A 21,537-nucleotide genomic window follows, 5' to 3' on the forward strand; every position below is an offset into this window, starting at 1 on the left:
TGTCAGTATCGGCCCGTCCCAAATGAGGAATGGGAGTTGTCGTAAATACAAGACCGACAGACATTATATCCAATAGAATCACGAGAATCATTTTAGCCTCCTTGGCAATTTTTTTTATTCTCAGCCAATGTGGATGGTCGATGGGCGGGTTCTGTTGTCAAAGCAGGTTAATCTTCTGTTTTACACCCTATTACCACCTGGTTTAGGGGCAGAGAAATAGGTAGTTGTTAGCTACAAGTTACAGAAATGTTGAGTAGTTTGGGGAGCGCAGGTGGGAAGTCTGCCAAACCTTCGTTTGTTTCTTATGTGACGCCCGAGGTAAGTTTTTTTTGTTTTACATGACATTGTGCTTTATTAGTGTACGCGATTATGCATGTTGGATGAGAGAGAGAGAGCAAAAAAAAAAAAAGAAGCTTGTCTTTATTTGATACGGACAAGTTAGCATTACTGCTATCTGGCTAGCTAACATGATTGGGGCGGGGTTATGGTTACTGTAGTTGTTCGTAGCCCGCTAAACATAGTTTAAGAAAAACAAAATTTCCATCCGATATAACTGTTTTGTCCTGGAACAGAGTTTCTCTCCGGAGAATGGTGTGCCTTGTCATGTTTTGAATGACTATAAAGATAGCGTGTTTTATTCCCCCCCTGTTGGCAGCAGACACCCAGGCAAATGTAACACTGTTGTTTTTGTGTGACGAGTCTTTACACGCAGTTAAAGATACATTTAAACATTGTTTCTCAGCCTTTTTAAAATTTATTTTTTACATTGAGTGTGTGTGACATTTCATCTGTCAGATCTGCATGGAATAGTCAGTCAAACTGGAAATTATAGATGGCAAACATGCAATATAATGTTGCTATTTCTGTATCCGTAAACACCCTCTGAAATCATTGTAGATTTAGTTATTATCCGGTATGGGAATCGCAATGACGATTGAGACATTATTGCCTATATTGTCTCTGAAGTGTGGACATTTGGGAACAGTACAACTTCCGTGGGAAGCCGCAGCAGAAAGTGCAGAAACCAACCAAATTTTTTTTTATAGGGCATTAACATGGGCAAGATAGAATATCTATTATATTCAAGAACGCAACACAGTGAATGATAGTCAAAATCCCATGAAAGAAACCGTCAGGAAAGTCATAGTTTTATGAACATCACATGACGGACCCAGTAGTCCATATTCGTGTGACACTCAAACACTTATTAACCCAGCTCCATAATACTCTTAGGTGGTAAGCAGAGCAGGCAAGCTCGGAGTCTTGTTACTCCTTGTGTGTCCTCTGAATGACATCCTAGCTTATAGGAAGCTGACCTTAATGTAATACACAGGATATTCACATGATTTAGTGAATGTTTGAACAGCCTCGGTGACACAGTATCTCCTAATAAGGATTCCCTGGTGATGTTTTCATTCCTGTTTAGATAGTAGCTCTCCAACAATGTGTTGTGTTATTTAAATTGTTTTATTGAACTTTATTTAACTAGGCAAGTCAGATTAAGAACACATTCTTATTTACAATGACGGCCTATGAATCAGTGGGTTTAACTGCCTTGTTCAGGAGGCAGAACGACAGATATTTTTAACTTGTCAGCTCGGGGATTTGATCTAGCAACATTTCGGTTACTGGCCCACCAAAAGTATGTGGACACCTGCTTGTCTTAACCTCTCCTTCCAAAATCATGGACATTAATATGGAGTTGGTCTCCCCTTTGCTGCTATAACAGCCTCCACTCTTCTGGGAAGGCTTTCCACTAGATGTTGGAACATTGCTGCAGAGACTTGCTTCCATTCAGCCACAAGAGCATTAGTGAGGGGACTGATGATGGGCGATTAGGCCTGGCTCGCAGTCGGCGTTCCAATTCATCACAAAGGTGTTCGATGGGGTTGAGGTCAGGGCTCTGTGCAGGCCAGTCAAATTCTTCCACACCGATCTCGACAAACCATTTATTTTTGGACCTCGCTTTTTGCATGCCGGCCATTGTCATGCTGAAACAGGAAAGGGCCTTCCCCAAACAACTGTTGTCACAAAGTTGGAAGTGCAGAATTGTCTAGAATGTCATTGTATGCTGTTAGTGTTGAGATTTCCTTTTACTGGAACTAAGGGGCCCGAACCATGATAAACAGCCCAAGACCATTATTCCTCATCCACCAAACTTTACCGTTTTGGTGGTGGGGGGTGGGGGGGGAGTTGGCGGTATGGTGAAGTTGGCGGAAAAACATGTTACTATGAAAAATGGATATAACTGAAAATAGAGCTATTACCTGGATGTAGTAGCCCTCTCTCTAACTGATTATTTACAGGGCTACATTTGACCATCTCGCACACATTACCAATAATTAATCCATGTGTAAATAAAATGGCGCTCTGTTTTACTACAAAGAGGAATAGCCTACTTTCTGGCCACTCTCCAAGCAGGATGTTGTAGGCCTGTTGTTATCTCTGACTGAAATATAGGGCTATATTTGACTCTCATATTAGCTAGGTCTAGCTGTGACTTTAGATACAAATGGGAGGGCTGCAGTTACTAATATAGAAATAGTTGACTTCCTCTGAGGCCAGAAGTGTCAGATGTATGAGGAAACCAGTAGCCCATAGCTTTAAAATGATCCTTATCTATGGTGACAGCTTTACAATAAGCCTTATATATGGTCACAGCTTTACAATGAGCTTTGGCTATGGTGACGGCTTTACAGTGAGCCTTGGCTATGGTCTAGAGGTCGGCCGATTAATTAGGGCCGATTTCAAGTTTTCATAACAATCGTAAATCGGTATTTTTGGACACCGATTTTGGCGATTTAAAAAAATAATGTTTTAACACCTTTATTTAACTAGGCAAGTCAGTTAAGAACACATTCTTATTTTCAATGACGGTCTAGGAACGGTGGGTTAACTGCCTTGTTCAGGGGCAGAATGACAGATTTTTACCTTGTCAGCTCAGGGATTCAATCTTGCAACCTTACAGTTAACTAGTCCAACGCTCTAACCACCTGATTACATTGCACTCCACGAGGAGCCTGCCTGTTACGCGAATGCAGTAAGAAGCCAAGGTAAGTTGCTAGCTAGTATTAAACCTATCTTATTAAAAACAATCAATCAATCATAATCACTAGTTAACTACACATGGTTTATGATATTACTAGTTTATCTAGCGTGTCCTGCGTTTCATATAATCGATGCGGTGCGCATTCGCGAAAAAGGACTGTCGTTGCTCCAACGTGTACCTAACCATAAACATCAATGCCTTTCTTAAAATCAATATATATTTTTTTTATATACACTGCTCAAAAAAATAAAGGGAACACTTAAACAACACAATGTAACTCCAAGTCAATCACACTTCTGTGAAATCAAACTGTCCACTTAGGAAGCAACACTGATTGACAATAAATTTCACATGCTGTTGTGCAAATGGGACAGTAGTGGAGAAGGTGGAAAGTTTTAAGTTCCTCGGTGTACACATCACGGACAAACTGAATTGGTCCACCCACACAGACAGCGTTGTGAAGAAGGCGCAGCAGCGCCTCTTCAACCTCAGGAGGCTGAAGAAATTCGGCTTGTCACCAAAAGCGCTCACAAACTTCTACAGATGCACAATCGAGAGCATCCTGTCGGGCTGTATCACCGCCTGGTACGGCAACTGCTCCGCCCACAACCGTAAGGCTCTCCAGAGGGTAGTGAGGTCTGCACAACGCATCACCGGGGGCAAACTACCTGCCCTCCAGGACACCTACAAAACCCGATGTCACAGGAAGGCCATAAAGATCATCAAGGACAACAACCACCCAAGCCACTGCCTGTTCACCCCGCTATCATCCAGAAGGCGAGGTCAGTACAGGTGCATCAAAGCAGGGACCGAGAGACTGAAAACAGCTTCTATCTCAAGGCCATCAGACTGTTAAACAGCCACCACTAACATTTAGTGGCCGCTGCCAACATACTGGCTCAACTCCAGCCACTTTAATAATGGGAATTGATGGAAATTATGTAAAAATGTACCACTAGCCACTTTAAACAATGCCACTTAATATAATGTTTACATACCCTACATTACTCATCTCATATGTATATACTGTACTCTATACCATCTACTGCATCTTGCCTATGCCGTTCTGTACCATCACTCATTCATATATCTTTATGTACATATTCTTTATCCCTTTACACTTGTGTGTGTATAAGGTAGTAGTTGTGGAATTGTTAGGTTAGATTACTTGTTGGTTATTACTGCATTGTCGGAACTAGAAGCACAAGCATTTCGCTACACTCGCATTAACATCTGCTAACCATGTGTATGTGACTAATAAAATTTGATTTGATTTGAAATGGAATAGACAAAAGGTTGAAATTATAGGCAATTGGCAAGACACCCCCAATAAAGGAGTGGTTCTGCAGGTGGTGACCACAGACCACTTCTCAGTTCCTATGCTTCCTGGCTGATGTTTTGGTCACTTTTGAATGCTGGCGGTGCTTTCACTCTAGTGGTAGCATGAGACGGAGTCTACAACCCACACAAGTGGCTCAGGTAGTGCAGCTCATCCAGGATGGCACATCAATGCGAGCTGTGGCAAGAAGGTTTGCTGTGTCTGTCAGTGTAGTGTCCAGAGCATGGAGGCGCTACCAGGAGACAGGCCAGTACATCAGGAGACGTGGATGAGGCCGTAGGAGGGCAACAACCCAGCAGCAGGACCGCTACCTCTGCCTTTGTGCAAGGAGGAGCAGGTGGAGCACTGCCAGAGCCCTGCAAAATGACCTCCAGCAGGCCACAAATGTGCATGTGTCTGCTCAAACGGTCAGAAACAGACTCCATGAGGGTGGTATGAGGGCCCGACGTCCACAGGTGGGGGTTGTGCTTACAGCCCAACACCGTGCAGGACGTTTGGCATTTGCCAGAGAACACCAAGATTGGCAAATTCGCCACTGGCGCCCTGTGCTCTTCACAGATGAAAGCAGGTTCACATTGAGCACATGTGACAGACGTGACAGAGTCTGGAGACGCCGTGGATAACGTTCTGCTGCCTGCAACATCCTCCAGCATGACCGGTTTGGCGGTGGGTCAGTCATGGGGTGGCATTTCTTTGGGGGGCCGCACAGCCCTCCATGTGCTCGCCAGAGGTAGTCTGACTGCCATTAGGTACTGAGATGAGATCATCAGACCCCTTGTGAGACCATATGCTGGTGCGGTTGGCCCTGGGTTCCTCCTAATGCAAGACAATGCTAGACCTCATGTGGCTGGAGTGTGTCAGCAGTTCCTGCAAGAGGAAGGCATTGATGCTATGGACTGGCCCGCCCGTTCCCCAGACCTGAATCCAATTGAGCACATCTGGGACATCATGTCTCGCTCCATCCACCAACGCCACGTTGCACCACAGACTGTCCAGGAGTTGGCGGATGCTTTAGTCCAGGTCTGGGAGGAGATCCCTCAGGAGACCATCCGCCACCTCATCAGGAGCATGCCCAGGCGTTGTAGGGAGGTCATACAGGCACGTGGAGGCCACACACACTACTGAGCCTCATTTTGACTTGTTTTAAGGACATTACATCAAAGTTGGATCAGCCTGTAGTGTGGTTTTCCACTTTACTTTTGAGTGTGACTCCAAATCCAGACCTCCATGGGTTGATAAATTTGATTTCCATTGATCATTTTTGTGTGATTTTGTTGTCAGCACATTCAACTATGTAAAGAAAAAAGTATTTAAGAATATTTCATTCATTCAGATATAGGATGTGTTATTTTAGTGTTCCCTTAATTTTTTTGAGCAGTGTATTTTTAAACCTGCATATTTAGTTAATATTGCCTGCTAACATGAATTTATTTTAACCAGGGAAATTGTGTCACTTCTCTTGCAACAGAATCAGGGTATATGCAGCAGTTTGGGCCGCCTGGCTCTTTGCGAACTGTGTGAAGACTATTTCTTCCTAACAAAGACAGCCAACTTCGCCAAACTGGGGATGATTTAACAAAAGCACATTTGTGAAAAAAGCACAATCGTTGCACGACTGTACCTAACCATAAACATCAATGCCTTTCTTGAAATCAATACATAGAAGTATATATTTTTAAACCTGCATATTTAGCTAAAAAGAAATCCAGGTTAGCAGGCAATATTAAGCAGGTAAAATTGTGTCACTTCTCTTGCGTTCATTGCACGCAGAGTCAGGGTATATGCAACAGCTTGGGCCGCCTGGCTCGTTGCGAACTAATTTGCCAGAATTTTACGGAATTATGACATAACATTGAAGGTTGTGCAATGTAACAGAAATATTTTGACTTATGGATGCCACCCGTTAGATAAAATACGGAACGGTTCCGTATTTCACTGAAAGAATAAACGTTTTGTTTTCGAGATGATAGTTTCCGGATTCGACCATATTAATGACCAAAGGCTCGTATTTCTGTGTGTTATTATGTTATAACTAAGTCTATGGTTTGATAGAGCAGTCTGACTGAGCGATGGTAGGCAGCAGCAGGCTCGTAAGCATTCATTCAAACAGCACTTTCCTGCGTTTTGCCAGCAGCTCTTCGTTGTGCTTCAAGCATTGCGCTGTTTATGACTTCAAGCCTATCAACTCCCGAGATTAGGCTGGTGTAACCGATGTGAAATGGCTAGCTAGTTAGCGGGGTGCGCGCTAATAGCTTTTCAAACGTCACTCGCTCTGAGACTTGGAGTAGTTGTTCCCCTTGCTCTGCATGGGTAACGCTGCTTCGAGGGTGGCTGCTGTCGATGTGTTCCTGGTTCGAGCCCAGGTAGCGGCGAGGAGAGGGATGGAAGCTATACTGTTACACTGGCAATACTAAAGTGCCTATAAGAACATCCAATAGTCAAAGGTATATGAAATACAAATCGTATAGAGAGAAATAGTCCTATAATTCCTATAATAACTACAACCTAAAACTTCTTACCTGGGAATATTGAAGACTCATGTTAAAAGGAACCACCAGCTTTGATACGTTCTGAGCAAGGAACTTAAACGTTAGCTTTCTTACATGGCACATATTGCACTTTTACTTTCTTCTCCAACACTTTGTTTTTGCATTATTTAAACCAAATTGAACATGTTTCATTATTTATTTGAGACTAAATTGATTTTATTGATGTATTATATTAAGTTAAAATAAGTGTTCATTCATTATTGTTGTAATTGTCATTATTACAAATACATTTAAAAAAATCGGCCGATTAATCGGTATCGGCTTTTTTTGGTCCTCCAATTATCGGTATCGGCGTTGAAAAATCATAATCGGTCGACCTCTAATATGGTCACAGCTTTACAACGAGCCTTGGCTATGGTCACAGCTTTACACAGAAGCTAGCTGGAAGGAATTTCAAATCCAGACTACCCTGTTTGTTGTCAAGAGAAAATAACATGAAAACATGTCATCACATTTTGGCTTTCTCATTCTCCTGGTAAATTTGTATATGTTACAGGAAGTCCTTTTGAATGAGTGATTTAGTTTGTTTTCTTATATTTGAACATCATTGAGGTAGTGAAGTGATAATATGACTGTTTTTGTCGTCGTTTCAAACAGGAAATCAAGTCGGAGAAGGAGCCCTCCAGAAAAGAGAAACATCCAGACTTGTTACCAGGTGCATCTGGAAACGTTCCGCCTCTCTCCAGAACATGGAGTTTCTTCCATGATTGAAACATTTGGCATCAAGTTGATTTGCTCAACTTTCCTGTCGTCTGTCTGTTTGTCTCCTGTCTGTTTGTCTCCTGTGTCGTCTGTCTCCTGTGTCGTCTGTCTCCTGTGTCGTCTGTCGTCTGTCTCCTGTGTCATCTGTCTCCTGTGTCGTCTGTCTCCTGTCTGTGTACCATCTCCAGGTGAGGTGGTGTTCTGCAGTGCCAGCACAGTGTTGAAATACACTCAGGATGACCTGTCACAGCGAGGCGTCTTCGGGGCGCTGCTCTGCACCAACTTCCGAGTGTCCTTTGTCAGCGACGAGGCGCCGACTGAGGAGACGGTGAGGACCGCCGTCACGTTGAATAACGGACAGTTTGATAGGTCACTTCATCATGGACCGATTTGGTGCGTCTCAATAGTTGTTTTTAACTTGTATCAATGGGTGTTGTTGAATTTGCTGTCCGCTTCTCTCCGGTTCTTTAAAACTTCTCTGCGCTACGGATCCCTTTTACGGGATCACTTTCCTAAACAACCGTTAGAATTGCAGGGCGCCAAATGCATAAATATTACTAAAAATATTTATAGTCATGCAATCACAAGTGAAATATACCAAAACACAGCTTAGCTTGTTGTTAATCCACCTATCGTGTCAGATTTTTAAAATATACTTTACAGCGAAATAAATCCAAGCTTTTGTGAGTGTAGCAATCCATGCTAGAACAGCTAGCCCCAAATTAGCATGGTCACAAAAGTCAGAAAAGCAATAAAATGAATCGCTTACCTCTGATAATCTTCGGATGTTTCCACTCACGAGACTCCCAGTTACACAATTATTTTTGGTTCGATAAATATTACTTTTATCACAAAAAAATTCCATTTGGGTTGTGCGTTATGTTGAGAACTACAGCCTTGTTCCGTTTGACAAATTCCAAAAAGTATCCGTAATGGTCGTAGAAACATGTCAAATGTTTTTTATAATCAATCCTCAGGTTGTTTTTAACAAACATAATCGATAATATTTCAACCGGACCATAACCTATTATTTAAGAGGGAAATGGGGAGCCCCTCTCTCGCGCGCAGGAACTATTCAGAGGACACCTGACCTCTTTTGAAACATCTCGCTCATTTTTCTAAATAAAAGCCTGAAACTATGTCTAAAGCCTGGTCACAGCCTGAGGAAGCCATTGGAAAAGGAATCTGGTTGATACCCCTTTAAATGGAGGATAGACAGTCCAGGAAACACAGATAAAAAATATATATATATCACTTCCGGGTTATATTTTCTCAGGTTTTCGTCTGCAGAATACGTTTTGTTATACTCACAGACAATATTTTGACAGTTTTGGAAACTTTGGAGTGTTTTCTATCCTAATCTGAAAATTATATGAATATTCTACGATCTGGGCCAGAGAAAATGTCCGTTTACCTTGGGAACGATATTTTTAAGAAGAAAAAAAAAAATTCTGACCCCTAGCGTCAAGAGGTATTAAGACCAGTTCAGGGAGAGGATGTCTCATCGGAGATCGGACTCCGGAGATCCAGACTAATGGCTCTTCTCATTACCACCCTGTGGGCAGTTCCTCTGAACTAGACACATCAAGTAACTGATGCAAGCAGTAAAATTTATATATTTTTTAAAACGTATGGAACAACTGCGACTGTGAAGCAACACACACACGATAGCATACCCACTACACACACACACACGTACACATGGGTTTTGTACTGTATATATGTGGTAGTGGTGGAGTAGTTGCCTGAGGGCACACAGTCTGTGAAATATATTGTAATGTTTTAAATACATTTTTCTGGACCCCAGGAAGTGTAGCTGCTGCCTTGTCAGCAGGCAATGAGGATCTATAATAAAATACGAAATACACACTCAGATGGTGAATGAGGAACTACTCCGATGAGAGAAAGTAAACACACACACACTTTCTTTATTACAGAAGCCATTTGAGGAACTGAGTATGTGACTCATGTTGGTTTTGATTAGAGTTCAGACTTGTTTATCCTTGGAAGTGTCTGAATGGAGATATATATATATAATCATGTTCTTCCTTTACATAGGGACAGCTCTTCAAAAATAAGCTCTACGGTGAAAATGACATCCCTCTTTCGTGTGTGGATAACATCTATGGAGGTACAGCTTACTGAAATACTGGTTCTACATTGTTTTGTTTCATGTAGATTTGGATATTTCATAGTTTTCTTCCAGTCTTCATTCATTTTGTAATTCAGTGTTGACCAGTCATTTAAAGTCTTGGAATGAATAGATTATTTTTTTTTTTTTTTTTCTTCTGCCTTTTTTTGAAAGAATATCACTGGTGTCTTGATCAATTTTGTGTCTTCAGGTTATGAAGAGAAGAAGAAGCTGATAACGGGAGGCCTGGTGAAAAACAAGTATCCATCTAAAATGATCATCCACTGTAAAGACCTGCGGGTGTTTCAGTTCTCTCTGTCCTTCTCTAAAGAGGAAGATGCCAAAAAGGTGGAGCTCCTGGCTTACAAAAAAAATCACAAATGTATTATATCTTGGTTGGTTGATTGATTGATTGGAAACATGCTTTGTCTCCCCTTGTTAGATTTTCCAAGGGATTGTCCACCATTGTCTGGAGCCCAAGTCCCTGAGATGTCTCTTTGCCTTCTCCTACTGCGAGAACACCTCGTATCCAGGTAGCTATAGTTACTGTAGAGAACACCTCGTATCCAGGTAGCTATAGTTACTGTAGAGAACACCTCGTATCCAGGTAGCTATAGTTACTGTAGAGAACACCTCATATCCAGGTAGCTATAGTTACTGTAGAGAACACCTCGTATCCAGGTAGCTATAGTTACTGTAGAAGAACACCTCGTATCCAGGTAGCTATAGTTACTGTAGAGAACACCTCGTATCCAGGTAGCTATAGTTACTGTAGAGAACACCTCGTATCCAGGTAGCTATAGTTACTGTAGAGAACACCTCATATCCAGGTAGCTATAGTTACTGTAGAGAACACCTCATATCCAGGTAGCTATAGTTACTGTAGAGAACACCTCGTATCCAGGTAGCTATAGTTACTGTAGAAGAACACCTCGTATCCAGGTAGCTATAGTTACTGTAGAGAACACCTCGTATCCAGGTAGCTATAGTTACTGTAGAGAACACCTCGTATCCAGGTAGCTATAGTTACTGTAGAGAACACCTCGTATCCAGGTAGCTATAGTTACTGTAGAGAACACCTCGTATCCAGGTAGCTATAGTTACTGTCGAGAACACCTCGTATCCAGGTAGCTATAGTTACTGTCGAGAACACCTCGTATCCAGGTAGCTATAGTTACTGTCGAGAACACCTCGTATCCAGGTAGCTATAGTTACTGTCGAGAACACCTCGTATCCAGGTAGCTATAGTTACTGTAGAGAACACCTCGTATCCAGGTAGCTATAGTTACTGTAGAGAACACCTCGTATCCAGGTAGCTATAGTTACTGTAGAGAACACCTCGTATCCAGGTAGCTATAGTTACTGTAGAGAACACCTCGTATCCAGGTAGCTATAGTTACTGTAGAGAACACCTCGTATCCAGGTAGCTATAGTTACTGTAGAGAACACCTCGTATCCAGGTAGCTATAGTTACTGTAGAGAACACCTCGTATCCAGGTAGCTATAGTTACTGTAGAGAACACCTCGTATCCAGGTAGCTATAGTTACTGTAGAGAACACCTCGTATCCAGGTAGCTATAGTTACTGTAGAGAACACCTCGTATCCAGGTAGCTATAGTTACTGTAGAGAACACCTCGTATCCAGGTAGCTATAGTTACTGTAGAGAACACCTCGTATCCAGGTAGCTATAGTTACTGTAGAGAACACCTCGTATCCAGGTAGCTATAGTTACTGTAGAGAACACCTCGTATCCAGGTAGCTATAGTTACTGTAGAGAACACCTCGTATCCGGGTAGCTATAGTTACTGTCGAGAACACCTCGTATCCGGGTAGCTATAGTTACTGTCGAGAACACCTCGTATCCGGGTAGCTATAGTTACTGTAGAGAACACCTCGTAGCTATAGTTACTGTAGAGAACACCTCGTATCCGGGCAGCTATAGTTACTGTAGAGGACACCTCGTATCCGGGTAGCTATAGTTACTGTAGAGGACACCTCGTATCCGGGTAGCTATAGTTACTGTAGAGGACACCTCGTATCCGGGTAGCTATAGTTACTGTAGAGAACACCTCGTATCCGGGTAGCTATAGTTACTGTAGAGAACACCTCGTAGCCAGGTAGCTATAGTGAATGTCCTGATGTGTCTCCACAAAAAAGAAAATGTGTGGAAACCTCAGTTCTAGTTGTCTCTCAGTAATATTTCTGCGTATTTTCTGTGAGCAGAAGGCTGAGGTAGTGAGAGAAGCCCAAAGCAGCTTTCTGGAATGTGGGGGTGTTACCATGGTTACCCGTGATGGGTTCCAGCCCTAACAGACGGGAGGAGGGCTCTTTACAGAGCTGTTAGTGTGATGAAGGATCCCTGTAGTGACCCACTGTCACATTCCCTCTCGTCGTCAGGCAGGACTTCACAGGGCCTTTGTCTGTCTGTCCCGGCCAGCACTGGGGCCAAGAGATGTCTGCTGTGACATTCATCACATTTACATTTTAGTCATTTAGCAGATGCTCTTATCCAGAGTGACTTACAGTAGAGTGCATACATTTTATTACATTTTTACATACTGAGACAAGGATATCCCTACCGGCCAAACCCTCCCTACCGGCCAAACCCTCCCTAACCCGGACGACGCTATGCCAATTGTCCCACGGATCTCCCGGTTGTGGGAACCCAGCCCAGCCTGGGTGTGAACCCAGAGACTCTGGTGGCGCAGCTAGCACTGCGATGCAGTGCCCTGGACCACTGCGCCACCGGGAGACATTCCTCAAAGCTTCTCTGTCAGGGTCTCTCCTCTCTCTTCCTTGTGGTCATGGACTGGTAACTTGCATTGACAGAGAGTATGGCTAGCAGCTATGAAGCTGTCCCACAACATTGTTTAGTGTGATGTTAAATTCCTGTCTCTCTCTGTCTCCTCTCATTGCTTGCCGCATGTTCACAGAGCGGTGACTTGACAGGGCTGGTATTAACACACAGATCTGCTAGCCTGCATGCCCCAGACAGGGCTGGTATTAACACACAGATCTGCTAGCCTGCATGCCCCAGACAGGGCTGGTATTAACACACAGATCTGCTAGCCTGCATGCCCCAGACAGGGCTGGTATTAACACACAGATCTGCTAGCCTGCATGCCCCAGACAGGGCTGGTATTAACACACAGATCTGCTAGCCTGCATGCCCCAGACAGGGCTTGTATTACAGTTTTTGTTAAATTGCTAACAAGCGTTTTTGTTCAATCTTCACACAGTCTGCGTTACCAACATGCATCTTGGCCAAACAGTTCATCTCACCTCAAAACTCACTCAAACCACCAAAACACTTCATACGTGTCTCAAAATAAGCTCGTTGGACCAAAACACTGGCAACAGTTCTCACTCAGAAAGCATAACATTGTCTCTCATAACACACCGACATGAAAAACACTGACAGCAGGCAGCATTACATAAATGAGGAACTTTTCTCTTTGAAGTTTGTATTATTTTTCACATAAATCAGTATTTCATTATAGAATAAGAATAACACCTTTTTACTTTATTGACTGTACTAAAGTATATGTAACAAGAATGAATCAGAAATGCAGCAATTTGATTCAATAGACTTTATTTTTATTTTTATATACACTGCTCAAAAAAATAAAGGGAACACTTAAACAACACAATGTAACTCCAAGTCAATCACACTTCTGTGAAATCAAACTGTCCACTTAGGAAGCAACACTGATTGACAATAAATTTCACATGCTGTTGTGCAAATGGAATAGACAAAAGGTGGAAATTATAGGCAATTAGCAAGACACCCCCAATAAAGGAGTGGTTCTGCAGGTGGTGACCACAGACCACTTCTCAGTTCCTATGCTTCCTGGCTGATGTTTTGGTCACTTTTGAATGCTGGCAGTGCTTTCACTCTAGTGGCCCGACGTCCACAGGTGGGGGTTGTGCTTACAGCCCAACACCGTGCAGGATGTTTGGCATTTGCCAGAGAACACCAAGATTGGCAAATTCGCCACTGGCGCCCTGTGCTCTTCACAGATGAAAGCAGGTTCACACTGAGCACATGTGACAGATGTGACAGAGTCTGGAGACGCCGTGGAGAACGTTCTGCTGCCTGCAACATCCTCCAGCATGACCGGTTTGGCGGTGGGTCAGTCATGGGGTGGCATTTCTTTGGGGGGCCGCACAGCCCTCCATGTGCTCGCCAGAGGTAGTCTGACTGCCATTAGGTACCGAGATGAGATCCTCAGACCCCTTGTGAGACCATATGCTGGTGCGGTTGGCCCTGGGTTCCTCCTAATGCAAGACAATGCTAGACCTCATGTGGCTGGAGTGTGTCAGCAGTTCCTGCAAGAGGAAGGCATTGATGCGATGGACTGGCCCGCCCGTTCCCCAGACCTGAATCCAATTGAGCACATCTGGGACATCATGTCTCGCTCCATCCACCAACGCCACGTTGCACCACAGACTATCCAGGAGTTGGCGGATGCTTTAGTCCAGGTCTGGGAGGAGATCCCTCAGGAGACCATCCGCCACCTCATCAGGAGCATGCCCAGGCGTTGTAGGGAGGTCATACAGGCACGTGGAGGCCACACACACTACTGAGCCTCATTTTGACTTGTTTTAAGGACATTACATCAAAGTTGGATCAGCCTGTAGTGTGGTTTTCCACTTTACTTTTGAGTGTGACTCCAAATCCAGACCTCCATGGGTTGATAAATTTGATTTCCATTGATCATTTTTGTGTGATTTTGTTGTCAGCACATTCAACTATGTAAAGAAGAAAAGTATTTAATAAGAATATTTCATTCATTCAGATCTAGGATGTGTTATTTTAGTGTTCCCTTTATTTTTTTGAGCAGTGTATATATCTTTGCATATGGTAATTTACTTGTGAAAAACCAAAAATGAATTCCTGAAATTCCAGGACTGCAATAATAATTACAAAAAAACATTATCAACATGTATAATCACTCGTACAGTACTGTGAGGGTTCTAGTTCTCATCAACATGTATAACACTCGTACTGTACAGTACTGTGAGGGATCTGGTTCTCATCAACATGTATAGTATAATCACTCATACTGTACAGTACTGTGAGGGTTCTAGTTATCATCATGTATAGTATAATCACTCATACTGTACAGTACTGTGAGGGTTCTAGTTATCATCAACATGTATAGTATAATCACTCATACTGTACAGTACTGTGAGGGATCTGGTTCTCATCATGTATAAACACTCATACTGTACAGTACTGTGAGGGTTCTAGTTCTCATCAACATGTATAGTATAATCACTCATACTGTACAGTACTGTGAGGGATCTGGTTCTCATCATGTATAAACACTCATACTGTACAGTACTGTGAGGGTTCTAGTTCTCATCAACATGTATAATCACTCGTACAGTACCGTGAGGGTTCTAGCTCTCCCTGTGAGGGTTCTAGCTCTCCCTCTCTCCTGCATTTGGCCACAAGTTTTCATCAACATCACGTCTTATGTCTTCTCTGGCGATGCATCTTGGAAAGTATCTTCTGGAAGGCCTAATCCAACCCTGGAAGTCTTCAGGAGAAGTGTCTCCACACCCTCCGCATTCATGGCCTCCAGTAAGGACATCTGGTCATGTGGATGGTGGTCATAAACCTTCCACCTCCACGCAGAGAGAAACTCCTCTATGGGGTTCAGGAAGGGGGAGTATGGAGGCAGGAATAGTACTGACATCCTGGGATGTGTAGTAAACCAGTCTGTGACTGCAGCAGAGTGGTGGAATGCCACGTTATCCCACACAACAACGAAGGTAGGGGAGTTTCTCTCCCCTCTCTCCTCCGCTGGTGTAACGGATGTGAAATGGCTAGCTAGTTAGCGGTGGTGCGCGCTAATAGTGTTTCAATCGGTGACGTCACTCGCTCTGAGACCTTGAAGTAGTGGTTCCCCTTGCTCTGCAAGGGCCGCGGCCTTTGTGGAGCGATGGGTAACGATGCTTCGTGGGTGACTGTTGTTGTGTGCAGAGGGTCCTTGGTTCGCGCCCGGGTCGGGGCGAGGGGACGGACGTAAAGTTATACTGTTACATTCACAAGTTGATTGTGCAGGTCATCCAGAAAAGAAATGAGCCTCTCTGTATTGTAGGGACCAATGAGTGGTTTGTGTCACAGCAAACCATCATTGGCCAGTGCTGCACACATTGTGATGTTAGCTCCTCTCTGGCCTGGGACATCCACGGTTGCTCTCTGTCCAATCACATTTCTTCCCCCGCGGTGTGTTTTTGCCAGGTTGAATCCAGCTTCATCCACAAAGATGAATGTATGTGCAGTTTGCCTGGCTTCCATCTCCATTACTCTGTAAAATACAGGAAGTCCACAGTTTTACAGTACTTTACATTATGCATAGCTGTGTATGTACCCTGTTTGGTTGTTGAACAAACATCTTACCTGGACATATTGATACCGGACTTCTTTCTCACATTCACCGTTTCTCTCCAAGGGTACAACTGCTTCATCCTTGTTTTATGTTTCTCTGGGACTCTGGCCATTGTCATTGTGCTGACCGTATTCACATTCCCAGAAGTGATATTGTCTGCCAGCACTCTGTCCCGAATTTCCTGCAGTTTTATTGCCATTGTTGCCAATTACCATGGCAACCATGGCAATTTCCTGCGAATCTGATAATATTCTGCCTCTCCTTCCTGTGAGAGGCAACCTTTTGGATCCTACTGAAAAACACAAAACAATCAATATATTTCAATGTCAGTACATGTAAAAATGTGAACATACTGTATTGTACTGTAATATTTTATTTATTTTATTTCACCTTTATTTAACCAGGTAGGCAAGTTGAGAACAAGTTCTCATTTACAACTGCGACCTGGCCAAGATAAAGCAAAGCAGTTCGACACAGACAACAACACAGAGTTACACATGGAGTAAATCAAACATACAGTCAAAAATACAGTAGAAAAATAAATCTATATACAATGTGAGCAAATGAGGTGAGATAAGGGAGGTGAAGGCAAAAAAAGGCCATGGTGGCGAAGTAAATACAATATAGCAAGTAAAACACTGGAATGGTAGATTTGACAGTAGATGAGTGTGCAAAGTAGAAATAGAAATAATGGGGTGCAAAGGAGCAAAATAAATACTCTTCTTTCCCCACCAACCTGTCTTCCTCGATCCATGTTTCCAAACTAAATCATTCCCGAAGCCGTCCTCTTTTCGTCGGTTTGGTAACGAGACTAAAAACAGGACTCGTGGGTCGGCTTTCAGCTGAAATTGCAATGAGCTGTGTTTGGAATGATGAAATATTCTGCTGAGCTTTTCTATATGTTTCAATCTGGTTACTGCAGAAATGCACGACATTTACCATCGTTCTGTTTTTAACAGTTTTGGAAAACAGTGAGCCAGCATTTGCCAGCACAGTGTGCCAGCATGCTGCAAATATATAGTTTTGCAGGTGGCGGAGTGTGAATGAGAAAAGAGTTCATGGATTTCGGAGAATGTGGTCATTTGAATGCATTTTGTGTGAAAGCAATTGAAAAAATTATTCACAGTTTGGTCCACTTACACTTCTGTTTCGCCGACTGTGTGTAGAGTTTTGACCAATGCATGTTAGCAATTAAAAAGGAAAAACTCAGAGCTCTGTTCATGCTGTCTTACCACTGCCATGTCATTATCACCAAACTGTGACAGAATGTCTACGCACAAGGCCTCCCGAGTGGCACAGGGGTCTAAGGCATCGCAGCGCTAGAGGCGGTACTACACACCCAGGCTGTATCACAATCGGCTGTGATCGGGAGTCCCATAGGGCGGCGCACAATTGGCCCAGCGTCGTCCGGGTTTGGCCCGAGAGGGGGGGGGGGGATTTTACTTGGCTCATCGTTCTCTAACCTGGCTAGCTTCCGGGGTTAAGCGGGCGGGTGTTAAGAAGCGCGTTTTGGCAGGTCAACTCCGAGACCGTTGGGGAGTTGCAGCGATGAGACGATCAAAAAAAAAAATAACGTCAATGTAGAATGTTGACCGGAAACCATGACGATGACTAATACAGATGTATTCACAGATCTGTAGAGAGCCATTGTAAGTAACACTGCCTTTTTGTGTTTTCCAGAGATACAGAGAGAAGTGAAGATTACATAGACAGCATTTCTATGGCCTGTTCACACCGTGAGGAGGGTGGGCATTGGAAATGACAGTACCTTTGTGTTTTCCAGAGGTGCAGAGGAAAAAGCAGACTGTGATGTTTGACTCCGTGGAGGACTGGATTCAGGACATGAAGAGAACTAAAGGAAACTGTAGAGTGGTCTCGGAGAACAGCAACTTTGAGCTCTCTCCAAAGTACGGCCATTTTTTTAAGTCTGACCAATGCCGTACGCAATATAACGGCTGTAACATGCTAGTTTACATATCAAGACATTGCATCCTAAACAACATGTTGGTTGAAGTACTCTGTAGTTATCTTGGAGTCCTCTGTTTCCTGTTTTATCATGTTATGAGTAAACCAAAGCTACACGTCTATTTCCTGCAGGTTGCCTCAGTTTTTTATAGTCCCATCAAACGTCTCGGACGAAGACTTGACTAAGTACCAGGGAAAGGGATTACCGGTATGTGTTTTTTTTATTTAATTTTTTAAAAGTCGTTTTGTGTCTGGTACTTGATTTAAATTGAATATCTCATTTTAATTATAGGACCCGTAACTCTTCACTTTCTGTATGGGTCAATATACAAATAAATGAATGTATTTGATGTCTGTTTTTCAGATGTGGTGCTGGTCTCATCATAGCGGCTGTGCCTTGTTTAAAGCCGCCTCTATACCCCTGGTACAAGAGGACAACGTCCCACAAACCTACATGGAGAAGTAAAAGACATCCTGATATTGGTTACATCATATTTGAGTATTGTCTGTGTTTTTGATGAATGCTTTTATATGTACTGATTTTATAAAAGTTGTGACTATGACCTTTTTCCAGTCCGTAGATCCCCCCCTTTTTTTTTTTTTACATAAAAAAATAAAATAATGTACCGACTTTTGTGTAACACTGTGAGGTGTGTTGCAGAATGTTGACGGCAGTGGCTCACAACCACCTGTACTCAGTGAAGACAGAAGACCTGTCCGACACACTTCCCGCCGTTCAGGACATCCTGTTGTCTTACAACAAGTTCAAACAGTTCTTCCTCATCGACAATACAACAGAGTTCTGGATGTCTGATATGAAATGGTTCTCCTCACTTGACAACTGTGGATGGCTGGACATCATCAGGTGAGATTTTGAAAAACCTAACTACTATTTGTCCAGTGTTTTTTACAATGTTCACTCAGTGGCCAGTTTATTAGGTACACCACCCCGTTCGCTGCTCCAGACAGTGAGCCAGGTGGCCGTGGCTTGCTATATAAAACAGTTACTGTTCGGTTGAACGATAGAATGGGCGAAACTAGTGACCCTAAGCGACGTTGAGTGTGGTATGATCGTCGGTGCCAGGCGTGCGGGGTTCCATTATCTCAGAAACGAACGGCCTCCTGGGCTTTCGACGCACGACAGTGTCTCGGGTTTACGGAGAACGGGGGGGGGGGGAACTGCTCGTTGATGACAGAAGTCGAAGGAGAATAGCAAGAATGGTGCAACCTAACAGGCGGGCCACAAATGCAGTACAACAGTGGTGTGCAGAACAGCATCCAGGAACGCACAACTCGTCGGTCCTTGTCACTGATTGGCTATGGCAGCAGACGACCACACCGGGGTTCCCGTCCTATCAGCTAAAGACGAGAAGAAACGGCTCCAGTGGACACGCCATCACCAACGCTGGACATTTGAGGAGTGGAAAAAAAATTCCTGGTCTGACGAATCCCGGTTCCTGTTGCATCATTCTGATGGCAGAGTCTGGATTTGGCGTGCATGGACCCATCCTGCCTGGTGTCACCGATGGCGGTGGTGTGGGGAATGTTTTCCTGGCTGAAGTTAGGTCCCTTGATACCAATTGAGAAATGTTTTAGAATGCCATACCTTGTAGAATCCATACTCCCGAAGAATTCAGACTGTTCTGGAGACAGGGGGGGGTCTGACTCGGTACTAGATGGGTGTGCCTAATAAAATGGCCACTGAGTGTATTTGTTTAGGATCTTGTCTCACGCAGAGAGCCAATGTCTTGTATCACGCGGCGAGCCAATGTCTTGTCTCACGCCAATGTCTTGTCTCACGCGGAGAGCCAATGTCTTGTCTCACGCGGAGAGCCAATGTCTTGTGTGTTGCAGACAGTGTCTCCAGAAGGCTGTGGAGGTAGTCGAGTGCCTGGAAAAGGAAAACACTAATGTTCTCATTATGGGTAAGGACCAGTTATTTGAGGAAGGTTGTATTTTATTTGACAAGGGTTGGCCACACAGATCCTGTGTACTGACATTTTGTTAGACATATTTTTTATATTTACTTTACTTAAGAACATTTTATCCTACAATGACTCTCAGGAGAGCAGTGGCAATCGTTATTGAGTGGACTATCCTCAATAAAAACTATTTAAATGAATTGAAGCTAAACTCAGCTAAATGACATTTGCCACGAGTGGCACCGGTGATATTGAGATGATGCAAGACATTGCTCCTCAGTCGCACACAGTATCTGCTGTTTACAGTGTGGTAGCCAGGGCACCAAAACAACAGAAGTTGACCCTCGCGCTTTTAATGCTCTTAGTTGTTGAAGAAATTGACCCACTATGCTGTTTACTTTCTGTGTCTACGTCATGTCGCTGAGTCTACCATTTAAATATGTGTTTGTGTTCCAGAGGAGGCTGGTTAGGACCTGTACTGGGTCCTCTATATTGTATAATATCAGAGGAGGCTGGTTAGGACCTGTACTGGGTCCTCTATATTGTATAATATCAGAGGAGGCTGGTTTGGACCTGTACTGGGTCCTACCTCTATATTGTATAATATCAGAGGAGGCTGGTTAGGACCTGTACTGGGTCCTCTATATTGTATAATATCAGAGGAGGCTGGTTAGGGCCTGTACTGGGTCCTCTATATTGTATAATATCAGAGGAGGCTGGTTAGGGCCTGTACTGGGTCCTCTATATTGTATAATATCAGAGGAGGCTGGTTAAGACCTGTACTGGGTCCTCTATATTGTATAATATCAGAGGAGGCTGGTTAGGGCCTGTACTGGGTCCTCTATATTGTATAATATCAGAGGAGGCTGGTTAGGGCCTGTACTGGGTCCTCTATATTGTATAATATCAGAGGAGGCTGGTTAGGGCCTGTACTGGGTCCTCTATATTGTATAATATCAGAGGAGGCTGGTTAGGGCCTGTACTGGGTCCTCTATATTGTATAATATCAGAGGAGGCTGGTTAGGGCCTGTACTGGGTCCTCTATATTGTATAATATCAGAGGAGGCTGGTTAAGACCTGTACTGGGTCCTCTATATTGTATAATATCAGAGGAGGCTGGTTAGGGCCTGTACTGGGTCCTCTATATTGTATAATACCAGAGGAGGCTGGTTAGGGCCTGTACTGGGTCCTCTATATTGTATAATACCAGAGGAGGCTGGTTAGGACCTGTACTGGGTCCTCTATATTGTATAATACCAGAGGAGGCTGGTTAGGGCCTGTACTGGGTCCTCTATATTGTATAATACCAGAGGAGGCTGGTTAGGACCTGTACTGGGTCCTCTATATTGTATAATACCAGAGGAGGCTGGTTAGGACCTGTACTGGGTCCTACCTCTATATTGTATAATATCAGAGGAGGCTGGTTAGGGCCTGTACTGGGTCCTCTATATTGTATAATACCAGAGGAGGCTGGTTAG

At 43.6% G+C, this 21,537-nt stretch overlaps 1 protein-coding gene across 1 annotated transcript in view; it reads left to right on the plus strand.

Moving 5' to 3' along the window:
• Window positions 1–146: 146 nt before the first annotated feature.
• Window positions 147–21,537, plus strand: part of mtmr12 (myotubularin related protein 12) — a 33,161-nt gene continuing 11,770 nt past the window's right edge. Inside the window, exons 1-11 of the mRNA XM_071404380.1 lie at window positions 147–318; window positions 7,535–7,592; window positions 7,828–7,967; window positions 9,698–9,770; window positions 9,982–10,118; window positions 10,213–10,303; window positions 17,956–18,079; window positions 18,270–18,345; window positions 18,502–18,599; window positions 18,799–19,002; window positions 19,992–20,062. Of these exons, the coding sequence (XP_071260481.1) occupies window positions 247–318; window positions 7,535–7,592; window positions 7,828–7,967; window positions 9,698–9,770; window positions 9,982–10,118; window positions 10,213–10,303; window positions 17,956–18,079; window positions 18,270–18,345; window positions 18,502–18,599; window positions 18,799–19,002; window positions 19,992–20,062 (1,144 nt within the window). The 5' untranslated portion in view covers window positions 147–246. The remainder of the gene's footprint in view (window positions 319–7,534; window positions 7,593–7,827; window positions 7,968–9,697; window positions 9,771–9,981; window positions 10,119–10,212; window positions 10,304–17,955; window positions 18,080–18,269; window positions 18,346–18,501; window positions 18,600–18,798; window positions 19,003–19,991; window positions 20,063–21,537) is intronic.

Source organism: Salvelinus alpinus, chromosome 5 (genome assembly GCF_045679555.1).
Source record: "Salvelinus alpinus chromosome 5, SLU_Salpinus.1, whole genome shotgun sequence".
Taxonomy (NCBI): Eukaryota; Metazoa; Chordata; class Actinopteri; order Salmoniformes; family Salmonidae; genus Salvelinus; species Salvelinus alpinus.